At 47.6% G+C, this 22,508-nt stretch overlaps 1 protein-coding gene across 4 annotated transcripts in view; it reads left to right on the top strand.

Annotated features, from left to right (window-relative positions):
• The window catches only part of atp11c (ATPase phospholipid transporting 11C (ATP11C blood group)), a 64,113-nt gene extending 42,440 nt beyond the window's left edge, over nucleotides 1-21,673 (top strand). The window contains exons 18-31 of one of the 4 annotated variants that reach the window (XM_076292500.1): nucleotides 1,328-1,509; nucleotides 1,886-2,152; nucleotides 2,970-3,144; nucleotides 4,110-4,212; nucleotides 4,389-4,534; nucleotides 5,620-5,679; nucleotides 6,468-6,595; nucleotides 6,991-7,126; nucleotides 7,395-7,460; nucleotides 7,787-7,890; nucleotides 10,647-10,800; nucleotides 14,799-14,898; nucleotides 15,869-15,900; nucleotides 17,488-21,673. In XM_076292500.1, coding sequence (XP_076148615.1) covers nucleotides 1,328-1,509; nucleotides 1,886-2,152; nucleotides 2,970-3,144; nucleotides 4,110-4,212; nucleotides 4,389-4,534; nucleotides 5,620-5,679; nucleotides 6,468-6,595; nucleotides 6,991-7,126; nucleotides 7,395-7,460; nucleotides 7,787-7,890; nucleotides 10,647-10,800; nucleotides 14,799-14,894 — 1,617 coding nt within the window. In that variant the 3' untranslated portion in view covers nucleotides 14,895-14,898; nucleotides 15,869-15,900; nucleotides 17,488-21,673. The remainder of the gene's footprint in view (nucleotides 1-1,327; nucleotides 1,510-1,885; nucleotides 2,153-2,969; nucleotides 3,145-4,109; nucleotides 4,213-4,388; nucleotides 4,535-5,619; nucleotides 5,680-6,467; nucleotides 6,596-6,990; nucleotides 7,127-7,394; nucleotides 7,461-7,786; nucleotides 7,891-10,646; nucleotides 10,801-14,798; nucleotides 14,899-15,868; nucleotides 15,901-17,487) is intronic. The other 3 variants (XM_076292502.1, XM_076292501.1, XM_076292503.1) reach the window with 3 other exon arrangements.
• Nucleotides 21,674-22,508: the final 835 nt, after the last annotated feature.

Raw genomic sequence — 22,508 nt, 5'->3', positions numbered from 1 at the left:
TCAAGACATTCACAGAAAACTGTGTCTGCCCTACCCTCCTTTCGGGGGGTCCAGTACAGCGGGGGGGGCTACAGATCAAAACGAAAAATGATGGTTCCATGCTATCCATGTGGGGTTACATGCCCACCAAGTTTCGTGTACCCCGGTCTTTCAGTGTCCTGGGAATCCTTGTTGGTGTACGGTCACTAAATGTACACATAAATTATTTTATTGTAAGGCCCCCCATGAACGAAAGTTCACAAAACTTGGCATGCATTCGGAGAGTGTCATAACGATCCTACACTTTCAATTTCGTGCAGTTTTGACCATGTCAGCCAGAGATATTGTGATGAAAACACCTAATGTTTTGCTTTTTAATTTTTAACTAGGTGGCGCTATACATGAAATAAGTGGTAATGGGATGGGTTGACATGTCCCCTTAAGACCAACATACAAAAAAAGGTGGACCTCCTAGGCCCTACAGTTCTCGAGATATTCATAGAAAACTGTCTCCGGCCACCTACAGGCCAGTTGGTGTATAGTAACATAAATAAATTTATTGTGTGGCCCCCCATGAGCGGAATTCCACGAAACTTGGCATGCATTCAGAGGGTGTCATAATGATCCTACACTTCCAATTTCGTGCAGTTTTGACTATGTTAGGTCACAGATACATGCGATTACAACACCTCATTTTTTATTTTTTGTGTTTAACTAGGTGGCGCTATACATGAAATGAGTGGTTATGGAATGGGTTGACATAGCCCCTTGAGATCAACATACAAAAAAAAATGGTCCTCCTAAACCCTACGGTTCTCGAGATATTCACAGAAAACTGTGTCTGCCCTACCCTCCTTTCGGGGGGTCCAGTCCAGCGGGGGGGGGATACAGATCAAAACGAAAAACGATGGTTCCATGCTATCCATGTGGGTTTACATGCCCACCAAGTTTCGTGTACCCCGGTCTTTCAGTGTCCCGGGAATCCTTGACGGAAATTTGGACATGCGAAAAAGAAAAAGGAAAAAAAAGAAAAAATCTGACTAAACCTATATGACCGCCGCTTTTCAGAACCGCCGCACTCTGCGCGGCGGTCATAATAATATTGACATATGACATTCTTTTATTATTATTATTATTATTATTATTATTATTATTATTATTATTGTTATTCAATGAAACTGCTAAACAACAGTCAATTTGACACACACATCACATGTGAGTGCATTGATGGATGAAATGTCACGGCTAACAGAACTGTATGTGCTTGGGCCCATTATTGCCGCTTGCAGCTACAGTATATATAGCATGTTTGATTTGTGTGTCTGCGTGTTTATACCCATTTGTTCAGGACGGATACCGGACCTTGTGTGTGGCCTACAAGCAGCTGAGTGCAGAGGAGTTTGCAGAGACGGAGGCGCAGCTACTGGAGGCTCGTCTGGCGCTGCAGGAGCGCGACGAGAAGCTCACGGCCGTCTACAACCTGGTGGAGACGGACATGAGCCTCATCGGAGCTACCGCTGTAGAGGACAGGTCAGGGACACACACACACACACACACACACACACACACACACACACACACACACACACACACACACACACACACACAAGACAGGCAGAAACACTACTGCCGTCAGAGAAACTACTGAAGAAAACAGTCATGCACTCATACATCAATCTCCATACAGACAAGCACACTGCAGCAAACACCAGTATCATCAGAGCAGCATTGTGAGTCATTGCAGGCTTTCACTCGCATATGATACACAAACATTAGGCTTATTCCATTTACGGTAAACCAGTCCTAGATACCATGGTGTGTAATCCATGTCCTAGACTAGACATTGTACTTAAGTGTGCTGTGTATGTGCTGTGTGTTCACTCTTTCTCCTCTCTCTGGAGTCCAGACTGCAGGAGGAGGCGGCGGAGACCATGGAGGCGCTGCAGGGGGCAGGCATGAAGGTGTGGGTGCTGACCGGCGACAAGATGGAGACGGCCAAGTCCACGTGCTACGCCTGCCGCCTGTTCCAGCGCGGCACGGAGCTGCTGGAGCTGACGGTGCGCACCCTGGAGGACGGAAGGTGTCGGCGCGAGGAGCGGCTACACGAGCTGCTGCTCGACTACCACAAGAAAGCCGTGCAGGACGCACCGCCCGTCAAGCCTGGCGTCACCAGGTGAGCGCCGCCAGTACCCCTCATGACCTCCACACTCCCAGTACCCCACATGACCTCCACACTCCCAGTACCCCACATGACCTCCACACTCCCAGTACCCCTCATGACCTCCACACTCCCAGTACCCAGTACCCCTCATGACCTCCACACTCCCAGTACCCCACATGACCTCCACACTCCCAGTACCCCTCATGACCTCCACACTCCCAGTACCCCTCATGACCTCCACACTCCCAGTACCCCTCATGACTTCCACACTCCCAGTACCCCTCATGACCTCCACACTCCCAGTACCCCACATGACCTCCACACTCCCAGTACCCCTCATGACCTCCACACTCCCAGTACCCCACATGACCTCCACATTCCCAGTACCCCTCATGACCTCCCAGTCCTCTGCTCCAGCCCTGCACTCTTGGCCTGTGTTTTCACTATTCATTTCCTCCCTCTCACTGCCAGAAGGACTTTAATGAAGTAGTTCATATTCAGCCAAGCCCTAATCAGTTCTGAAAAATCCACAAACCTCCTCTGTCTGCTTCCTCCCCCTTGCATCTTGAGCTTTGATTAAGGTCCTTTAATGAACTTTGACCTTCTCTGATCTTATTGATAAAGGACAGAGGCTTTCTACAGAAAAAATAATAAGGAATATCTCTACCATGGTATTTAAGACGTCCAGTCTGCCTGACCCATAGAGGTCTCTATGGACACGTGTCTTTTTGAGAACATACTGTATTAGTCAGTGGGCTGTCCTACTGTTAAATATAGACAGAACCGTCCTTACTGAAGGTGGTTTTGGTTTGTTTGTGTTTTGTGCTAGGGGCTGGGCCACTGCAAACCAGGAGTACGGCTTTATCATTGATGGAGCGACGCTGTCCCTGGTGCTGAACCCCACTGATGCAAACGCCAGCCGCTACAAGAACCTCTTCCTGCAGATCTGCCAGAACTGCTGTGCTGTGCTCTGCTGCCGCATGGCTCCCCTGCAAAAGGCACAGGTGTGTGTGTGTGTGTGTCTGTGTGTGTGTGTGTGTGTGTGGTCAGTAATTGTGCTGTGAGAAAGGATAGTTGTGATATATAGTTGTGCTCATACGTTTACATACCCTGGCAAAATTAGTCAAATGTGTACCATCTTCTTAAGATAACCGTGATCTGGCAAAACACATTACTTTTATTATAATGGAATTTTTAAATGTTTTGCAGTTATTAAACAAACCAAGAAATTAATGAAATAATCCCATTCAAAAGTTTACATACTCTTAGTTCTTCATACTCTGTCTAGCATCAATGATGGCTAGCAATCCTTTGTGATAGTTTCTCAGAGGTACCTTCTCTTCTTGATAAAAAGTCTTCAAGTCCTGTCAATTCTTGGGTTGTCATGCATGAACTCTTTACAGTAGAGATGGCTCACTTTTCATCATAGGCCTCGTTTATTCCTCTTCAAACATAACATTTATGGTTGTGACCATAAAGTTCGGTGTTGGTCTGATCATTCCTAATGACTTTGTTCCAGAAGTTGTGAGGCTTGTCTAAGTGCTGTTTGGCAAATTGTGTGCCTGCTGTTTTGTGGCATTGGTGCAGTAATGGTTTTTTTCTGGCAACCCGTCTGTGCAGCCCATTTTTGTTTAAGTGCCTCCTTATTGTGGGCTCTTGAAACACCACTTTCTTGCAGTGAAGCCTGAGGATTTTTCTTTGCGTTCCAACCAATTTTCCTGGCAGTTGAAGCTGAAATCTTTGTTGGTCTGCCAGACTGTGGCTTGGTTTCAACTGAACCACAAATCCTCCACTTCATCAGACAACTGACTAGCATTTTCAAATCTCTCTCCTGAGCTATACAGATCAACTACCAAAAGCTAGCTGGGTATGTGAAGAGGGCATGTAACAGCACAGCTGTAGACCCTGCTAGTGTGTGTTCCTCTCTACTCTCTACTCTTCCCTCTGACCCTTCTCCTCTGCTTTGTAGATTGTCAAAATGGTGAAGAACTCCAAAGGCTCCCCCATCACCCTATCCATTGGTGATGGGGCCAATGATGTCAGCATGATCCTGGAGGCACACGTGGGCATTGGTAAATATGAATACCGTTAAAGCAATAGCATTGTCAGATAAACATGGTCTGCTATGTGTGTGTTGGTATGTACTTGACTTTGCTTTTGTCTGTGTGTGTGTGTGTCTGTGTGTGTCTGTGTGTGTCTGTGTGTGTGTGTGTGTGTGTGTGTGTGTGTGTGTGTGTGTGTGTCTTAGGTATAAAGGGGAAGGAGGGTCGTCAGGCGGTGCGGAACAGTGACTATGCCATCCCTAAGGTCAAGCACTTAAAGAAGCTTCTGCTGGCCCACGGGCACCTTTACTATGTCCGCATCGCCCACCTGGTCCAGTACTTCTTCTACAAGGTGAGAGATGCAGCACTGCCCAAGTGTGTCCAGCTGAGCAGAAATTACACAGGGATTTAGTTTGGAGATCATAACAGCATGCATGCACATACAATCACAGGCATTTAATTCAGGATGCATAACAGTCAGTGTACATTCCAGGTGCACATGTTGTCCTTTGTTGATGTCCTTTGGTGCTGTATTCAGTCGTTTACATTACATTAACTACGTTGACTCTCTAATTATGTTTTGATTCAAGTGCAAAGTTCTCTGTGTAAAACACTCATATAAATCCAGATGTATATCAGCATCTGTCTCATAGCTGTAGTAAGTATTTTGTGTACACTTAAAGGTAGAGTAAGCAAGTTTCCATCTTTACGAAGCCAATTTGATAGTAAACAAACTTGTACTAGGCCAATCCTTCACCTAGCATAGCACAGCATAGACGTAGCGAGTCGGTACCGAGAAAACCAGCCATGCAACCTCAGGAACGGCGGCGCGACAGGAACAATTGATGAGAACAAAAGCATTTTCATTGTGTACAGGGGGGATAAGTCACAAGAAGATTGCTATTTACAACAGCAGAGTAAAATCTAAATATATCGCGACTCGAGAGGGAGCTCTACAGGTGCCAAAAATACCTAAACTGGATAGTGTACCTTTTAAAGTGAAAATCAAAAGTGGAGAAGTTGTGGAATCTTAGATTCCTAAAGCCGACTGAGCTGAGGTTCTTTAGGGTTTATGGCTGTTTTTACTGCCGGAGATAAAGATTGTAAAGTCGCTCAGCGTCCCTCCAGAAGCCTGCCGGGTCCCGGGCTGGAGGCTGGAGGCGCCTCACCCCATGCCGGTGATGTATTAAGCATGCGCCTCACCCCGTGCCGGTGATGTATTAAGCATGCGCCTCACCCCGTGCCGGTGATGTATTAAGCATGCGCCGCTCAGGGGCCCTCCACACTGGAGTGGTGCACAGCTGTAAAGAACACCTCCCGTGCCTGGCAACCTGGCAACCTCTCTCCCTCCCTACTAACTCTGTGTATGTCTCTCTCTCTCTCTCTCTCTCTCTCTCTCTCTCTCTCTCTCTCTCTCTCTCTCTCTCTCTCCCACAGAACCTTTGCTTCATTTTACCTCAATTCTTGTACCAGTTCTTCTGCGGTTACTCCCAGCAGGTGAGTATTGCTCCCAGGCCTCTGAGCAGGCAGGCAATGAGAGAAGGAGCCTCCCCCAAAAATGCCGGGGGCTTCTCTCTGTTTTATCGCTGCCTCTTCCTCCTCTCTTCTCCCTCAGTCAATCCTCCCTCTCTCTTCTCCTGGAGTGAGTCATGAGACGATATATATAACATGCCCACCTTTTTGCTTGTTAGATCTTCCTTGCTTCTAGGAAAGTTTAGTCCCACACACAATCTTACAAGTTCAGTTCCGCTCCCAAAGTTTTTTCTGGGAGGTCAGCATTATGGCATTGAGGAAACGTCCAGCCTTCGTATGCTCTCCAAGTCCTCAGATTCAGTGCAGGGTCAATAGAGTGAGCTTTATGAATGTGCAACTGCGAAGGTTATGTTACACACTCATGATCACTTGTAAATACAGAGTTAGATGCATAGCGTAGCAGCTAGTAGTATGGCTTATATAGCCCTATAAATCCATTATGCCCTATTAATACACAGCCCACAACCACACTACCTCAGTATGTGTGTGTGTGTGTGTATATATCAGTTACAAAGCGTGGTGACTGCATGTAGCCACAGCAACAGAGAGGTGACTGCTCACATCGCAGATCCATCTACCTCTCCTGTTGCAGTGCTGGTGTCCCACAGACGTGTGTGTGTGTGTGTGTGTGTGTGTGTGTGTGTGTGTGTGTGTGTGTGTGCCCGTGTGTGTGTGCCCGTGTGTGTGTGCCCGTGTTCCTCTCTGTGGTATTAACCCCTGGTTGCCCCCTGGCCCTTCCCACGCCTCCCCAGCCCCTATACGACGCAGCCTATCTGACGATGTACAACATCTGCTTCACCTCCATGCCCATCCTGGCCTTCAGCCTCTTGGAGCAGCACATCTGCATTGAGGTCCTCATGGACAACGCTGCCCTCTACAGGTGAACCTCAGCATTGCACTTATGAATGCATGCATACTACTGTTCAGAGGTTTTTGGTCATTTCCTTGTTTTTAAATTAATAGAGAATTCTTTGGTGTAATCAAGTTCGAAGGACACATTTTTTATTAGAGTTAAAATAATTATTTATAATCTATAGTCAATTATTTTTTGCTGTATTACTATTCAAACTCATTTTGTGCATATTTTCTTGACATTTCTAGGTAGCCCCAATGGTTGAAGTGTAGTATACGTGTGAAAAGAATAGCATGTCTCACCCATTTTGTTTTTGCTATGATACTTTGTTGCTTTACCTTTTGGTTCCCTCATTCAGTCTCTCGCTCTTTTTTATAGCTGCCCTTATGCTTCTCTTTGTCTCTTCTCATCCCTCTCTTCAGGGAGATTGCTAAGAACGCTATGCTACGCTGGTGGCCCTTCTTATCCTGGACCATACTAGGGGTCTTCCAAGGCCTGATGTTCTTCTTTGGGGTCCGATTCCTCTTCAGCAACCCAGCCCTGCAGGACAACGGCCAGGTCAGCCCTGCACTGTTTGCCATGGCATGCCGACGCTGGTTGGAAAAGCATACAGAACTCCTTGGCTTGATTCCAAGCAGATGCCAATATTGTTATGGATGGCAGCACCAGATGGAAATGGAAATCCACGTGCAGCTGCACTCCTAGTTGTTTAGCCTGTTTTGAATGAAGGGACATGACATTTGATTGATATGAAAGGACATGCTGGATGAATTAGGGTTGTTGTCTACTACTAATCTATGCGGTCTAACTTGTCTGTTTGTCGCAGGTGTTTGGGAACTGGTCCTACGGGACTATTGTGTTTACGGTCCTTGTGTTCACAGTCACACTCAAGGTGAGTGGAATGGCCCTGAGTTATGACTGGCCATTGTCTGTGGCCACTCTGCGTGGGATTTATGAGATCCTCACACAGACTTGCGCCCATTTGATCTGCGCGGGGCTTCAGCTCCATTTAGTTTTATTTTACTGCGATGCTTATTGTGCCATTTTGTGTTCAACAACACCACAGAGACACAAATGATAAAGGTCTCCTCCCCTCCCCTCTCTCTCCTCCTCTCTTCCTCTCTTCCTCTCCTCCTCTTTTCCTCCTCCCCTTCTTTCTCCTCTTCTCTCCTCCTCTTCTCTCCTCCTCTCCTCCTCTCCTCCTCTCTCCCACCCTAGCTGGCTCTGGACACGCGGCACTGGACCTGGATCAACCACTTTGTCATCTGGGGCTCTCTGGCCTTCTACGTGTTCTTCAGCTTTTTCTGGGGGGGCATCATATGGTGAGCTCCACTCACAGCACCTCTGATCTGTTACTGACACGCTTACAACACCTGGGGCCTCATGTACAAAGACTTGCGTGGATTTCATACTAAAACATTGCGTACGTGCAAACCTGAAAAGTAGCGTATGCACAAAAAAATCCTGATGTATGAAACTGTGCGTACGCAGCATTCCACGCAGCTTTTCTTTGTACATCCCAATTAACGTGAAATTAAGCGTACATGCACGAGCATTACACTCCACCCTCTCTCCTCCCTCAATCACACTCATTTTAATATGCTAACTAGAAGGCCATTCGAGAACGCAGACCTCTGCGAAGACAAAATGGCCTATCCCGCAATATTAATAACAATGAAAACTCATTTGTGGATCCATTCATACTCGAACCTGCTCCAAAGTTTAATAATTGAAATCATCAAATTAATACAAAAAAGTTTATGTCCAGAGAATGCGAGGTAGAAGTGTTTATCCGACGAAATGGCAAGAATCTTACGTCTTTATCATCTGTAATTAATAACCCAAAAAAAAAAAACAGTAGTGGCAGAGCGTAGCAGTGGCTAGTTATAGGGTCAGAGATCGTGGCAGAATTATTGGTCAGTCTGCAAGTAGGTGACAGGGTTCGCATAACTGGGTTTGATGCATTTGAACCATTACAACACTGCATTAATTAAAAAAACATTAAATCGTGTCCAAGTAGGCTACCACATATGGCGCACTCGAGGTGGAATAAACGAAGTTGATCCAGGCCACATCGCCACAACATTACGATTTCTGGATCATATCCCTGTATTTGCGTGACAACAATAATGCGAATGCTTAGGCTACTCGAGGAAAGTCAAAGTATCCTATGCAGTCAATCACACTAAGAGAAATAGCTTATATCCGTGCTTATTAGTCAGCCTATCTATTTTATCTATATGTAGGCTATAGGTTTCACATTCCCTTTTAATTTGTATCCTCTAATACAGGGGTTCCCAAACTTTTCAACCCGCGACCCCCAAAATAACCGTGCCAGAGACTGGCGACCCCCACTATCCCTGGATGTGACTCAAAAAATAAAATAAAATGTGCGCACCGGCCATACGCACTAGGCTTATCCAAACACGGGCTTAACGACAACACAAAAGAACAGAGCAGCCTGTTATGATTTTACATATAGAACTTTACTATATGATAAAAGCAGAATACCTTAGTCAAAAAATAATATCCATGAGTGCACGTTATTGCTGTCATGTGCAAACTTAACTTTGAAACATTACTTTAATTTCCATTTTAAAGCAACACCAAAGCACTTTTCCTGTCGCACGCACGCTTGTTTATCCAGCACTGGCTTTGGAAATACCGATGTCTACAGACAAGGTAGAGTACATTGCATGATTTTATGAAAGTATAATGTATTGCGACATCAGAAGCAAGTCAAATTTGTAGTTTCTTATGTCTCATTCCATCGAACTACAGATCCGCTACCCGATCTGGCAAACTTGCATAGTGCGGTTATAGCCGATAGGGTCGCGAAGAGAATGCAGAAGTGCCGTTCACCCTGTTACGAGTTGATGATTTTGGAAAAAATTCTTTGGTGTTGCTTTAACAGAAGAATATCTCAGTCAGGGTAATATCCACAAACTGTTGTAAACATATGTACATTGTTGCTGTGCAAATTTACATTTTGGCAACTACGTTTCAGCGTTAATCTCATCTAATGCGCTATGCGCGGAACACAGCAAGTCCATTCTTGGTTTAATTGTGGAGACGGCCACACGGAGATCATCCTCCACATTTAGACGCGATCTGTATTTGCTTTTAATATATGTCAGTGCAAAGAACGGCGTCAGTATGTCCATCGCGGCCTTGGATAGCTGTGGATATTCCCTCTCGACTGAAATCCAGAACTCAGCAAGCGTCTTGGAATTAAAATCTGTCTTGAAAGTGCGGTCACATTACAGATGACTTGCGGTGGTTACAGTGAATGGTGATCTTATCCAGTCATAATTTTTCAGAATTTTATTTTTTCCAAATTTATTTGATTTATGGAAATCATTTCGCGACCCACCCCTCGCCGTCCCCCCACTTTGGGAACCCCTGCTCTAATAAGTCTATAGTTGTCATTATATATAGACATATAGATAGGTTGTTGCATAACTTAGTAGAATTTGAGCATGTTGCATGTCCATTTATATAGAAACATGGACCTACTTTCGAAGTGTTATCATTTTTAATAACCCACGTTTCACAATATACTGTGCAAATAAAGGCCTAGATTCGCGATCATCTAATGTTGTTGCGCTGCATTGCCTCTAAGTGTCGCCAACTGACGAGTGCTAATAGAAATACACATTGGAAATGTGCGTACGCCAGACATGAAGTTTGCGTGGAGGACCGCACATTCTCACGTTCAAGTCAGTCTTCGTACATCCGGACGTGAGCGTGAGAAGTGGCGTACGTAGCATTTTTGTGCGTACGCAAGCTTTGTACATGAGGCCCCTGTTGATTATATGTAGCTTGTATTTAGACGTACGGATGTACTGAGATAACATTAGCATTGCTGTTGTTTGTCCCACTAAATGCAGACATAACATTAATGATGTGTAATGACATACATGTACATGGTGTTTGATTTGATTCCTCCCCGAGATTAATATTCTACAACTCTCTCTCTCTCTCTCTCTCTCTCTCTCTCTCTCTCTCTCTCTCTCTCTCTCTCTCTCTCTCTCTCTCTCTCTCTCTCTCTCTCTCTCTCTCTCCATCTCACCTCTAGGCCGTTTCTGAAGCAGCAGCGGCTCTATTTTGTGTTTGCTAACATGCTGAGTTCTGTGTCAGCCTGGCTGGTCATCATCCTCCTCATTCTGCTCAGCCTGCTGCCCGACATCCTGCTGCTGATCTTCCGCAAGCCCAAGAGCCACGCGCGACAGGTAACACACACACACACACACACACACACACACACACACACACACACACACACACACACACGCACACACGCACACACGCACACACACGCAAAGCATACATGTGCACACACACACACACACACACACACACACACACGCACACACACGCAAAGCATACATGCGCACACACACACACACACATAAAATGTGCAATGATCAACATACATAGGTTTACATTATCTCCTGTGTTTTGCTGATTGAAGCTGGACATGCTTGTGTTATCTGTGTGTTCCACCCCACAGCCTCCCTCCACCCTGTCCCTTATTCCCTCTCTCTTCCGACTCCTGTCTTCATCTTGGCCCCCATCGCCCCTCTCCTCTCCTCTCCTCCATCCTCTCTAAATGCCTTGTGTTGGGGGGGCTCTCAGCATCAAAGTGGCGCTGCAGTGGACCTTCATCTCCATTAGCAGATCCAACTGACCGGGGGGAAGAGGGGGGGGGGGAGAGGGGAGGGGGGGGTTCACTCAAACAGGAAGTCAATTCACCTAATTACACACTTCATTCCTCCATGGCCAGGTTCTCTGTTTTTCTTTCTCTTTCCCTCTGTATCTTTCTCTCTCTCCCTCCCCTTTTCTCTCCCTCTCTCTCTCTTTCTCTCTCTCTCTCTCTCTCTCTCTCTCTCTCTCTCCCTCTCTTATTGATGTCCAGCTCTGATGAAGCGTATCTGGTTGCCCTTTGCCTCTGTTTATTCCAGCCCTCCACCCCCTGTCTTGTAGGGAAAAGTCCTTGGCAAGCGAACTGTCCGTAGCCAGTGGCCTTAGCAGATCTGACCGAGTGAGGTAGCCACTCCAGCAGAGCAGCGGGGGCACAGCAGAGCGTAGCACCTGGCCAGGCTCCTCCACATTCTCCTGTCCAGACAGGCCACGCTGGGCCCCCATTATCCCGCCACCTGTCAGCAGAATGAGTTGTGTGTGTCGGTTATTAATGAGCTGCGCTCACAGGCTTAGATGGAAGCCAGTGTCTGTGACGGGAGAAAGGTAAACACTGCTAAAGACCAAGCTGGGTGGGATTCTTTAGTCAGCGACAAATCCCTAGTGAGAGACGAGGTGCACAGGAATGCTGGTCCCTCCTGCTGTCTCATCTCCATGCCCTGATCTGCCCCTATCTGCCCTTATCTGCCCTGATCTGTGCCACTCAGAGAGGAGCAGTTGAGTTGCGGTGTTCATGGGACAGGGGGGAGTTAAATGCTTTGGACTCTTTGGAGTCGGCTTCGCTCTAGTGGAATCTGAAAACGTGAAAGCCACCGAGGACTCTGCCTCAGAAGGGAGCGCAAACTTCAAAGCGCTCGGCGCCTCAGGGAGTCCAGCAGAGCACGTCAAACTGGGTCAGCAGCAGTCTGTCCCCCATGTAGGTCAGCGCTGGTCAGTTGTCACTTCTGTAGAGCGTCCGTCAGGAGGAGGAGGAGGAGGAGGACGCTCCCTCAGCAGACTCTGTGTTCTCTTCTCTGGTTCTTTGCTCATTTGTCTCTCAGTGTCTCATCTGGTGTTCCTTTTTAACAGACTTCTAATGTTCACAGCTTTTCTCTCGTCTCTTAAGCTTGTTTTCCTTCCTGATCTCTCCTCTTCTGCCCTTTCTTATTTCTGCTTTCTGTTTATTGCCCTCCATCTCTCTCTCCCTCTCTCCCTCTCTCTGTCCTTCTGCTGTGATGCCTGCAGATCAAGCGACGCCTTCCTACCTCTGGGACGTCCACCATCTTCATGCTGTCGCAGACCGCCAGCACTCACAGCTTCTCCTGGAGTGACTGAGGTCTCTCTGCCTGCTCCTTAACTCCTTCCTCTTCCTCCTCTTCATCCTCCTCTTCCTCTCCCTCCTCTTCCTCCTCCTCCTCCTCTTCCTCTCCCTCCTCTTCCTCCCCCTACTCCTCCTTCCTCTTCCTCCCCTTCCTCCTCTTCCTCCTCCTCCTCTTCCTCTCCCTCCTCTTCTTCTTCCTCCTCCTCCTCCTCTCCCTCCTCTTCCTCTCCCTCCTCCTCCTCCTCTCCTCCCTCGCTGCCTCTGGCTCTACTGGCCTGCCTGCTGCCCCGTCCTCTCCACGTCCCCTCTCTGTTAAGTGGTCACTCCTCCAGTTCAGGCGTGGCATTCCCATGGGCACTCACTCTGACGCAGGGCATTTGAAGGCCTGATGTGTTGCACACTGAGTGCACTGGGATCTGCTGCCAGCCTGACATGGAGCAGGTTTATTGTGTGTGTGTGTGTGTGTGTGTGTGTGTGTTTGCAAAATGAGTTGGTTGTATGATGTAACTGTATCAAACAGTCAGTGGAGCCAGTGGCTGTATCGTTTAGGCAGGTGTTGCTATGAATAGTGTGTGTGTGTGTGTGTGTGTATCTGCGTGCGTGAGTGAGTGTGTGTGAGTGAGAGCGCATGAGGGCGTCAGGCAGAGCTGTTTCTAATGAGAGCAGGTGCTCCACTCCACTACGTTGCCTGCTCCCCCAGTGTGTGCTGTCTTTGCATGCCAGCCAGCCCAGGTGACCGTAACTCCGCACGCAAACCTCCCCCTGCATGGCCTGGCACCGTCCAGCAACGCACCGTCCACCCGCTGCTCCACCAGTGGGCTCTCGGCATGGATGTCTGTTAGGGTGGTTCGCAAAATTAATTTTCACCGAATTTTGCCAGATCGCGTTTTGTCTTGTTCCAATTGGCATTGTAAGCATCTGTACCAAAAATGGAGTCAATTGCTGCACATTTAGGGGTGGCACACTTTTTCACAATATTGACACACAAACAATACATGATGTATTGGTATCCGGATAAAACCATTGCAGATTCTGCATTGAAGAGCATTGGATGACATTTGTGGTACCCGTCAGAAGAACTCGTCGCCCTGGCATTTTTTGATGCTCAGCTCACCACCATTGGTGGTGGTTAGTGAGGTCCCCCCTTCCCTGTGAAGCGCTTTGAGTGTTGAGAAAAGCGCTAAATAAATGTAACCTGTTGTTGTTGTTGTTGTTGTGTTGATGTTGAAGAAAAAGAGACAATGCTGAGAAATCTTGAAAGACGCCCTGGGAAGATGCTCAAAAACTTGATGCCAAGTCTTTCTTCCACAAGAGCAGTGCAGCTACCATCTCTGGCCTCGTCCCTTGCTGCTCAATCCACTTCTTTGAGGTTCTTACTTAAGGCCAAATGGATGGCAGAAGTAACCCTGATGATGTGAGGTCCATTCTCACAGATGAGAATCTGCGTCAAAAAGTTCATTCCTTGAAGGTCATCAATGACTGTGCAGACAGAGGCATTGCCCTTATTAAACGCTGTCAACAATCTGTGCGAAACGAAGACCAAAAGCAATTTTTGCTCCGTGTTGTGCAAGGACACAGAGATAAAGTATCAAAAAGAACAAAGTCATCATACACCGAATAGTGTTTTAACTGTTCTAATGTTCTTACTCATTTAGTATAAGTACAGGGAGAGATTATTATTGACCATACTTATCTTTTATTTTGTTCATGTTTCTGGTTCCTGCGAAAGTTATGCATTCTTAGGTTGAGCAATTGTGAAAAAGTGTGCCACCCTTTACTGGCGTCCTATTGGCTCAATTTTTGGTACAGATGTTCAAAATGTCAATAGGAACAAGGCAAAATGCGATCTGGCAAAATTTGGAAAACTTTTGGTCATACCATTATATTGTGAACCACCCTAATGTCTGTGTAGTTGGTTGATGTCCGAGACGGCCCAGGCTCACCGAGGGCGCTTATCTGTCCGAGTGTCTTATGTATGTGTGTCTTGTTCCCAGCGATGGGGAAGAGAATTGTTCATCTCCCAAAACAGTACTTTTCTCAGTCGGAGGAGTTTAATGGAAATAAAGAACCTGTGAGATGTTATGTCCAGTCGGAATGTTTTTGTCCCTTTACTGTGAGTGTGTGTGTGTGTGTGTGCATGTGTTTAGTGTGTGTGTGTGTGTGTGTGTGTGTGTGTGTATGTGTAAGAGACGTCTCTCCTCCTAAGTGTCTCTCCCATCGCCCTTTCAGAAGAAGCCGAGGCCGTCGGCCTCCCCGTCTCCCCGGGCCTCAGCCAGACCCCTGCTCATGAGAACCTTTTCAGACGAGTCCAATACTGTCTTATGACCAGGTACCAGCCCCCAGCCCTCTCTGGAGCTCCCCTCTGTCTCTCTCTCTCTCTCTCTCTGTCTCTTCCCCTGACACCCTAGAGAGACCTCCAGCCCACAGCAGCCAATCCGCTTCTCTAGAGCCCAGTAAACCTCCAATGAGTAAATAGGCCGACCTCAATCCTGCCAGAGTGGTCATCCGACTCCTCCATTTGAACCCGACTCCAGAGTGAGCTTCTCTCCTCCCCACACTGCAGGATGAGGTCCCTCTGGGGAGCCCTCTGTGGTCCCTGCATGCACCTCACCTTAATTCTCCCCTAATCTGATTTGAATGAAACGCAATTCCGCTCAAGCCAAGCTGGTGTGTAGGGAATCTTCCTCATCAGGTCCTGTATGTGTGGGTGTGTGTGTTTGTTTGGTTTGTTGTTGTGTGTGTTTGGGTGTGTATATGTATGTATTTGTTTGTCTTGTAAATAACAGTGGGTGTTGGTGTCAGTGTTTCTAATTGTAGCAGCGGGCCAATTCTTCTAACCCCACCACTCCTCCCCTTCCTTTGTTGTGGTAGTCATGTCTGTGTCCATCCCTTTTGTGGTTGTGGCAGCACCCTCAGGACTCCATGTTTGTGTTCCTGGTCGGTGGTGCATGCGCAGCCTCGGCGGTGGTGGCACAGCCCTTCCGTCTGGTCCTGCCACAGGACACTGTGTGTCTCTCGTCATGCGTCTGTGGGCCCACGGTGATTTGTTTCCCTCCACCTCCACGCAGTTTCCGTCTGGCCTCCGACAGTGCATGCCTGTGCCATGGTGCTTGTGCCTGCGGGCTGCTGCTGCTCCCGGAATGCCTGCCAGCGTGTGTGTGTGGTAGTGGGGCGCTGGGTCCTCTGGTCAGGGGAGGGAAAGGTCACTGTGGGTGTATGAGGGTGGACTGGGGTAGGGGGTCAGCAATCATTCATCAGCACAGCAGGTCTTAACCCCAAGCTTCTCTCTCCTCCTCTAGCTGTCAGAGGACTCCCTCTTCCACGCGGACAGGTAAAGCAGAGGGGACTCCTCTCCCCTTCTCCTGGGTTTCGGGGGCAGCGTCTGTGGCCTTGTCTTCTGAGAGCAGTGGGATCCTGCTGCTGGGGCGGGCGCTAGAGGCCTATTTGGGCCCGCCTCTCCTGCTTCAACACATCTGACCGCTGTGAGATGATGACTAGTATTGGTCTCAATCAGATGACTTGACCAATCAAGGAGAAAAGGCTTCAAAAGTACTCGGCCCCCAAGAGCAGGATCCTGCACTGACTCTGCACTGACATTCTGAAGAATGATGTGGCTGGAGAGCTGACTCCAGATCTGGCTTACAGCTTGACCCTAAACTCTGCATGACCCAAAGCTGAAGAATTCAAGCTGTTCTGGAGTCAGTTCTCCAGCTCCATCGGGCTCTCGCCGTACAGGCCCTGGTGTTTCCATCCGGGGCTTTGGGTTTGCAGAGGTCATATTTGAAACTGAAAGGGGAGCAACCCCATGGCTTACTGTGATCAAACTAATCACCTCCAACCTAATCCACAAGGTCTTTGGGTCTTTCTCTGTCTATCGTGATGATGATGATTTCTATATATATTTTGTCAATCAATGTCTTCCATATGTCTGTGTTACACTTGTTTAAAGATGTTTTGCTTTAAAGATTGAGTATCAACAGTCCCATGGACAATTTTATTGGTGTGTAGTTTCCACCGTTCTTGATACTGATTGATTTTGGCTGCGTTTACACCGGAAGGCTTGATGCACAGTTCTGATTTTCTGGACTGCCTGTTTACATCTCCATTTCAGCTTGGCCCATAGCAGATATCTGTGTTTACGTGGCTCACTCATTTGCGTAACACTTGAGACAACTTGCATGCGCACCAGAGGGATTTTTGTCACCGAAATGAAAGTAAACATATAGACAGCACGGCAAACGCACATCAGGCTATTTCAGTGGCTAGTTGTTTACTTTTGTTTCTGAAGTATCTTGAGAAGCTGGCAAAATAGGCTAGGCTACTGGTTTTTATTTTAAGTGGAGAGCCTTATTTCAGCTTTTCCATCGCCGTTTTCATTTTAACTTGTCCGTTCTGCCTGTTGTGCTCGTGAAGGCAACATTGTGTAATGAAAATGCAAAAAGGTGAAAGATGGTGGGTCAGCGATGTGCAAGTTGAAAATGATAAACAGGGAATATCTGATCTGCCCGTCACATTGGCACATATCCTGATTTATTTCCACATATGAAATATAAATGAGTCCTGCGACTAATCTGAAAATATCAAAATCCATGTGTATTTTCCTGTTTACACATCCATGCTGCATATCGGAATTGTGCCACGTAGGAGCAAACCATCAGAATTGGGTCACATTTAACTCACGGTGTAAACGCAGCCTTTCACTGCAGCTATTGTGGGGTCTAGCTGAAGTTATCATTATAGAGGAGGTGTGGATAGATAAGATGCAAATATCTGGTGCAGTTTGCAGGTATCATGTCATCTTTTTGCCTGTTCTATGCCCGATGTGTCATGTGCCCGATGTGGGAGATTTATTTTGTCAGATTGCCAGGTTTTAGACTGAGTCACCGTGTGTGTGTGTCTGTGTGTGTGTCTTTCACAGAAGGTTGCTGCGATCACACCGTTATCCTACAAGCACCTAAAGGAGCGGGACTGAAAGGGGTTTGTGAAGACCCCAGCAGCTGCCCCCTTTTCTGCCTGATCCAAAAAGGCAAAAGAAAACTAGGAAACCGATCTGAGGAGGAAGAATTAAAAAAGAAAGAAAGAAAATTAAAAAAGGACAAGACAAAACAGCAGGCTTTTACAGGCCTACTCCATTACACATGTCTGCTCTCCTCTCCTCCTTGCTCCCCCCCCCCCCCCCTCTCTCTCTCTCTCCCTCTCTCTCTCTCGTTCCTCAGCATGTCTCTCTCCAGAGCATACTGTGTGCAGGGTCTCTCCGCACGTGGCTTTGTTTGTCAGTGTTTTTTATACCGATTTTTTACTGAGTATTTCACACCAAGGGGAAGCATGACGTTTTCGTTTTTCTCTCTTCTCCACCACACTTACCCGCCGTGATCCCCCCCCCCCCCCCCCTCCCCCCTGAATGTCGGTGCACTGGAGATGACCGCATCTCCAGATGAGCGAGATGACCGCATCTCCAGATGAGCGAGATGACCGCATCTCCAGATGAGCGAGCCGCCATGCTGGACGCAGACGCAGCACTGCTGCCCGAGTGGGGACCCTCCACCCCAAGCCGTCCGCACCCCCCTCCCGCATGAAGGGGAGGCCAGAGCCACCCCCTCTCCCCCAGATCCTGCCCCCGTAGAGGCCAGAGCCACCCCCTCTCCCCCAGATCTTGAACCCGTAGAGGCCAGAGCCACCCCCTCTCCCCCAGATCTTGAACCCGTACAGGCCAGAGCCACCCCCTCTCCCCAGATCCTGCCCCCGTAGAGGAACACCACATTCCACCTCGTCTACCACAGAGTCCACAGTGCAGTCTGAGCTCATTCAAAAGGCTTTGTGTTCAGCTCTTTCCTTTCAATTCCGCTAGTTACTAGGTCCAAGACCACCAACTCCACCCCCCACACCTCCCCCCATAGCCCTTCTCACTGTGTGTGTGTGTGTGTGTGTGTGTGTGTGTGTGTTGCGTTTGAGTTTCCCTACCCCTTGGCCAGAGAGGGCCACACATAGAGCTCTCTGTGAAGATGCTGCATCGAGGGCCTCGACCCTGTGGGTTCAAAAGCTGCCTTTCAACAACATGCTGTGTCTTAAAGTGCATCGACCGCTTCCTCGCTCACTCGCTCGGGAACAAGAAGAGCAGAGGCACAAGCTTAGGGTGCCATGTCCCCTGTTACCCTCTTACTTATGTTACCCCCAGTCTGAATCGTGCAAGCTTGGTGTTGGGCATGTGTGTGTGCTTGGGAAAAGTAAAAGAAGTGGACATTTGGAGTTTTTTTCCCCTGGTCACCCAGAATGTTTGTAGTGTATGCTTGTTTGTTTCTCTTTCATTGGGTGTTTATGTTTAGGCTATCTAGAGATGGATTATGGATGAAATTCTATGAAATATGTTCTATACAAAGTCAAAGTGATTATTTATATAAATATATTGTTGCTTAAAGCCAAAAAAATGTCTTTTCAGGATGGGAGGTTCAGGTATAAGTGAAATTTAGTGCAAGAGGCAAGTTCCTATTAGAGGGAGGGAGTGTGTGTGTGTGTGTGAGAGTAAGAGAATGTGTGACATAGAGACTGTGCGCCCCCTAGTGTCTGAGAGAGGACAGGGCAGGAGGCTGTGCTGAAAGAGATCCTGTTTCACCCTGAGCCATGACATCAGGAACAGTCCACCAGGCCTGCCATTGTGTGACCCCAGCAGGCCACCGTCACTCCCCCCACTTACGCAGCCCCTCTCTCACTCTCTCTCACTCACTCACTCTCACTAACTCACTCTCACACACACACACACGCACGCACGCCACAAGAGAGGCACATGTTTATGACATGCACACACACACATATGCACACACTCACATAGACGTGCATGTCCATGTTTTGTTACAGTGGCTTTGCTGAGGCTGGAGATCGTATCGCTCTCCTGGAACTCAGAAAGTGCCAACTCCTGAGCTGCCCCACACATGCCTAGAGGTGGTGCCACTGTGCGGCAGGTGGCAGCACATTGCGCCTGCCCACCTGGACATCATCACCACCTCACCACTGACCGGTCTAATGGGCTGGACCTGCAACTCTGACTTGTGCTTTCTTTTTTTCTGTTTCACAGTCTATTTCCCTCCATAGATAAAAGCTTCATACATTCCATCTCAACATTGCCATTTCAATCACTTTTTCTAAAAAAAAAAAAAATCTATTTACGGAATGACTTGTTATTTGACTTGTGTGATTTTTCTCTCTGAACATTGTATTTATTGTTAACGTAATTTTACTCACAAAAAAAAATTCTATTTTTATGACATGAATCCTTTGATCCATTAAATCCATTTTTAGTCAACTGTTATCATTTTGTGCCAGTTAGGTTCACCTGTGTCATATCCAAGGTGAATACAGATGGTGGTTGTTTTGTTTTCTTGCCTGAACCGAGCGCCCCACATCAGGCCCCCCATGTCCCTCTCCACCAGTGATGGGCTGAGAACTGTGCTCCTCAGGGTCCCATCGCATCGGTGTCTCAGAGGAGCCGTGCTGATCTGAGATCAGTGGAGCCCCTTCGCTCGCCAGGAGCTGGGTACGGGTATAGACCACTGAGAAGTGCTCAGAGAACGCACCGCCCACAGACCAATGTGTCCGACCTGAGAGAGGACCTGACTGTGTTTGGCCAGTCCTACAGTGACTTGTAGACCCTTTAATGAACGCCATGTCAGTCTGCGCCATCTGCCTTTTCTGTGTCCCTAAAAGTAGCTCAAACTGAGCGTCATGACCATAACCCCCCCCCACTCTACTCCAGTTCTGGCATGCTTATGTGAATGAAAAAAATGTATGTTTTCTCGAGCATATCAAAAGCAAAACAGCTCTTTATGAATGTTACTGCTAGTCCGGTTTCAGAGCAGCAAGCCATGTGTGGCCGTGCCGCCGTCCTGGACAGTAGTGAAGAACGGCACGTGGCCAGCAGCCTGTGGCTGTGTCCTGATGCCATGCATCTGACGTCCCACCGAAACCTCTCTGGCTTTGGACCCTGTCCCATGTGGGCCCTTTATGTCCTGTAGGCCACATCAGGGTCGCCTGTCCCCCCTCTCCCCATAGAACACACTCTGCTGGCAGATTTTCTAGACGGGGACAACTGTAGCCCTGGGTTGTGTGGTGGTTAGATCACAATTTTTTCCAGGGATACTTTTGATCTGTGTCTTAGGATCCAGCCTCAGATTTGTAGGTGATTCATCTATCAGAGGAAAAACATATTTTAAAAAGAGCTATAGATTGCTAAAGAGCTATATTGTAATTTTTTAAAATTGAAGTTCTTCTAAGAGACAGGAAAGCATTTTACAGTGAGACTATACGTCTGTAAAAGGGGTTGTTGAGGCAAAGCCAAACTCGCTTGCATCTAAGAGTGCAGTGGGTGTTCAGTTTAGCTGTCATGGGTCAAAGCAAAGGTCAGATGCAGGTTTATTTGTTTAATTATTGAGATTTATGCACTAAAATTTAAGATGTGTTTATCCTTTATGAGCAATGAAGTCTATTGTGATTTTCAGAATTAGTGATTCATGCAAGCAAGGCTTTGTCAGTACTGTATATGGGGCACTATTTTACTAAACACCCCAAAACTGATACCTTGTACATGCTGATGTAAGCTTGGTCAAGCACTGACACCATTACCAGAGTATGGCGGAGTTGTCTGGGGGGGTCGGGGTAGAGTGGGGGACCTGCCTGCATTGTTAAAAGTCTACAAGTGAAGCAAACCTTTAAATGACATCAGAGATGCTATTTTCAGAGCTTAAAAAAAGAAAAAAATCTTCTCATATTTGCCTGTCTACAAAGAAATGAAAATGATTTGATTGTATTTTTAATGCAACCTTTTCCAGCCACTTTTGTAATAAAATGAAAATGTCCAAAAAAAAGGAAGAAAAAAAAACCATGGAACTAAAAGGCTACCTGATAAAAGAAGTGCTGAGACATAACTGGGGTGTGGTGCTGTACAGCAGCGGGCACAAACCAGGACAGCCCTGCACCCTGGGCAAGGACCCCCCCACCTCCCCTTTACATCTGGAGCGTTCAGTTGCCAGCCTTCTGATCTGAATGTACCTCTTTAAAAGACCAGTTTGTTCCAAATCAGAAATTCTTTCTGTAATAAAATTGTTTTGCAAACAGAGCAGCCTTTGTGTCTGTGTTTGGCCTTGTCTGTGAAGTGCACTGTGTGTTTCTGTAGATGCACTCTCCCTGTGTGTGTGTGTGAGCTAAGCAGATGCTGGGCTGTGATGAAGTAGCTGAGAGGCTTAGTGGGATGAGCTGCAATGATGAAACTGCAAATGGAGAGACCCTCCCTCGCACTCAGCTGCCAGCAGCAGCACAAATAGCAGCTCCAGCCTCTGTGTGTGTATGCATCTCCTCACACAGCACAGGCATTGTGTGTGTGTGTGTGTCGCATTGACATGTTGGTGTGTGTTCTGTGTGCGTGTGATCATGAGAAGTCTTTCAGATGCAAACATGTAGTGCTGCAGTGTAATTATGCCGGCTCACGTTTCAGATAAGCTGCATGCGCTGGTCAAGAATGTGACATTGTGTTGCCCTGCATTGCGTAACGCACAAATGCCTCTTGTTCATATAACTGCCCCTCTGTCACACAGGAGCACCTCATGTCATATGCATGTTTATATCCCTGGTCTTCTCACACACACACACACAGGGCACAGCCAGAGAGTTGGGAGTGGAGAATAGTTTCTGTGGTTTGACAGTAGTTGTATTGTAGTGTGTGTATGTTTGTGTGAGTGTGTGTGTGGCAGAGGCTCAGAGGTGTGGGACTGGCTGCACTGCCCTGCTGTCGGACTGGCCACTGAGAGGCCAGGAGAGCCGGGGAGCGGGGAGGAGCCAGCGAGAGGGGTGGGAGAGAGAGAGCGAAGGGAAGAGTTGAGTGGGAGGGGGCTGGCACCGTGACAGCTGCCCGAGCCTCACACGACACAGCAGCGCTGACACACCAACCAGAGA

The sequence above is a fragment of the Alosa pseudoharengus genome, unplaced genomic scaffold (genome assembly GCF_046254945.1).
Source record: "Alosa pseudoharengus isolate Yale_2024_CS ecotype anadromous, Long Island Sound unplaced genomic scaffold, YU_APseudo_1.1 YU_APseudo_1.1_scf_19, whole genome shotgun sequence".
Lineage (NCBI taxonomy): Eukaryota > Metazoa > Chordata > Actinopteri > Clupeiformes > Clupeidae > Alosa > Alosa pseudoharengus.
This window is presented reverse-complemented; position numbering and strand designations above follow the sequence as displayed.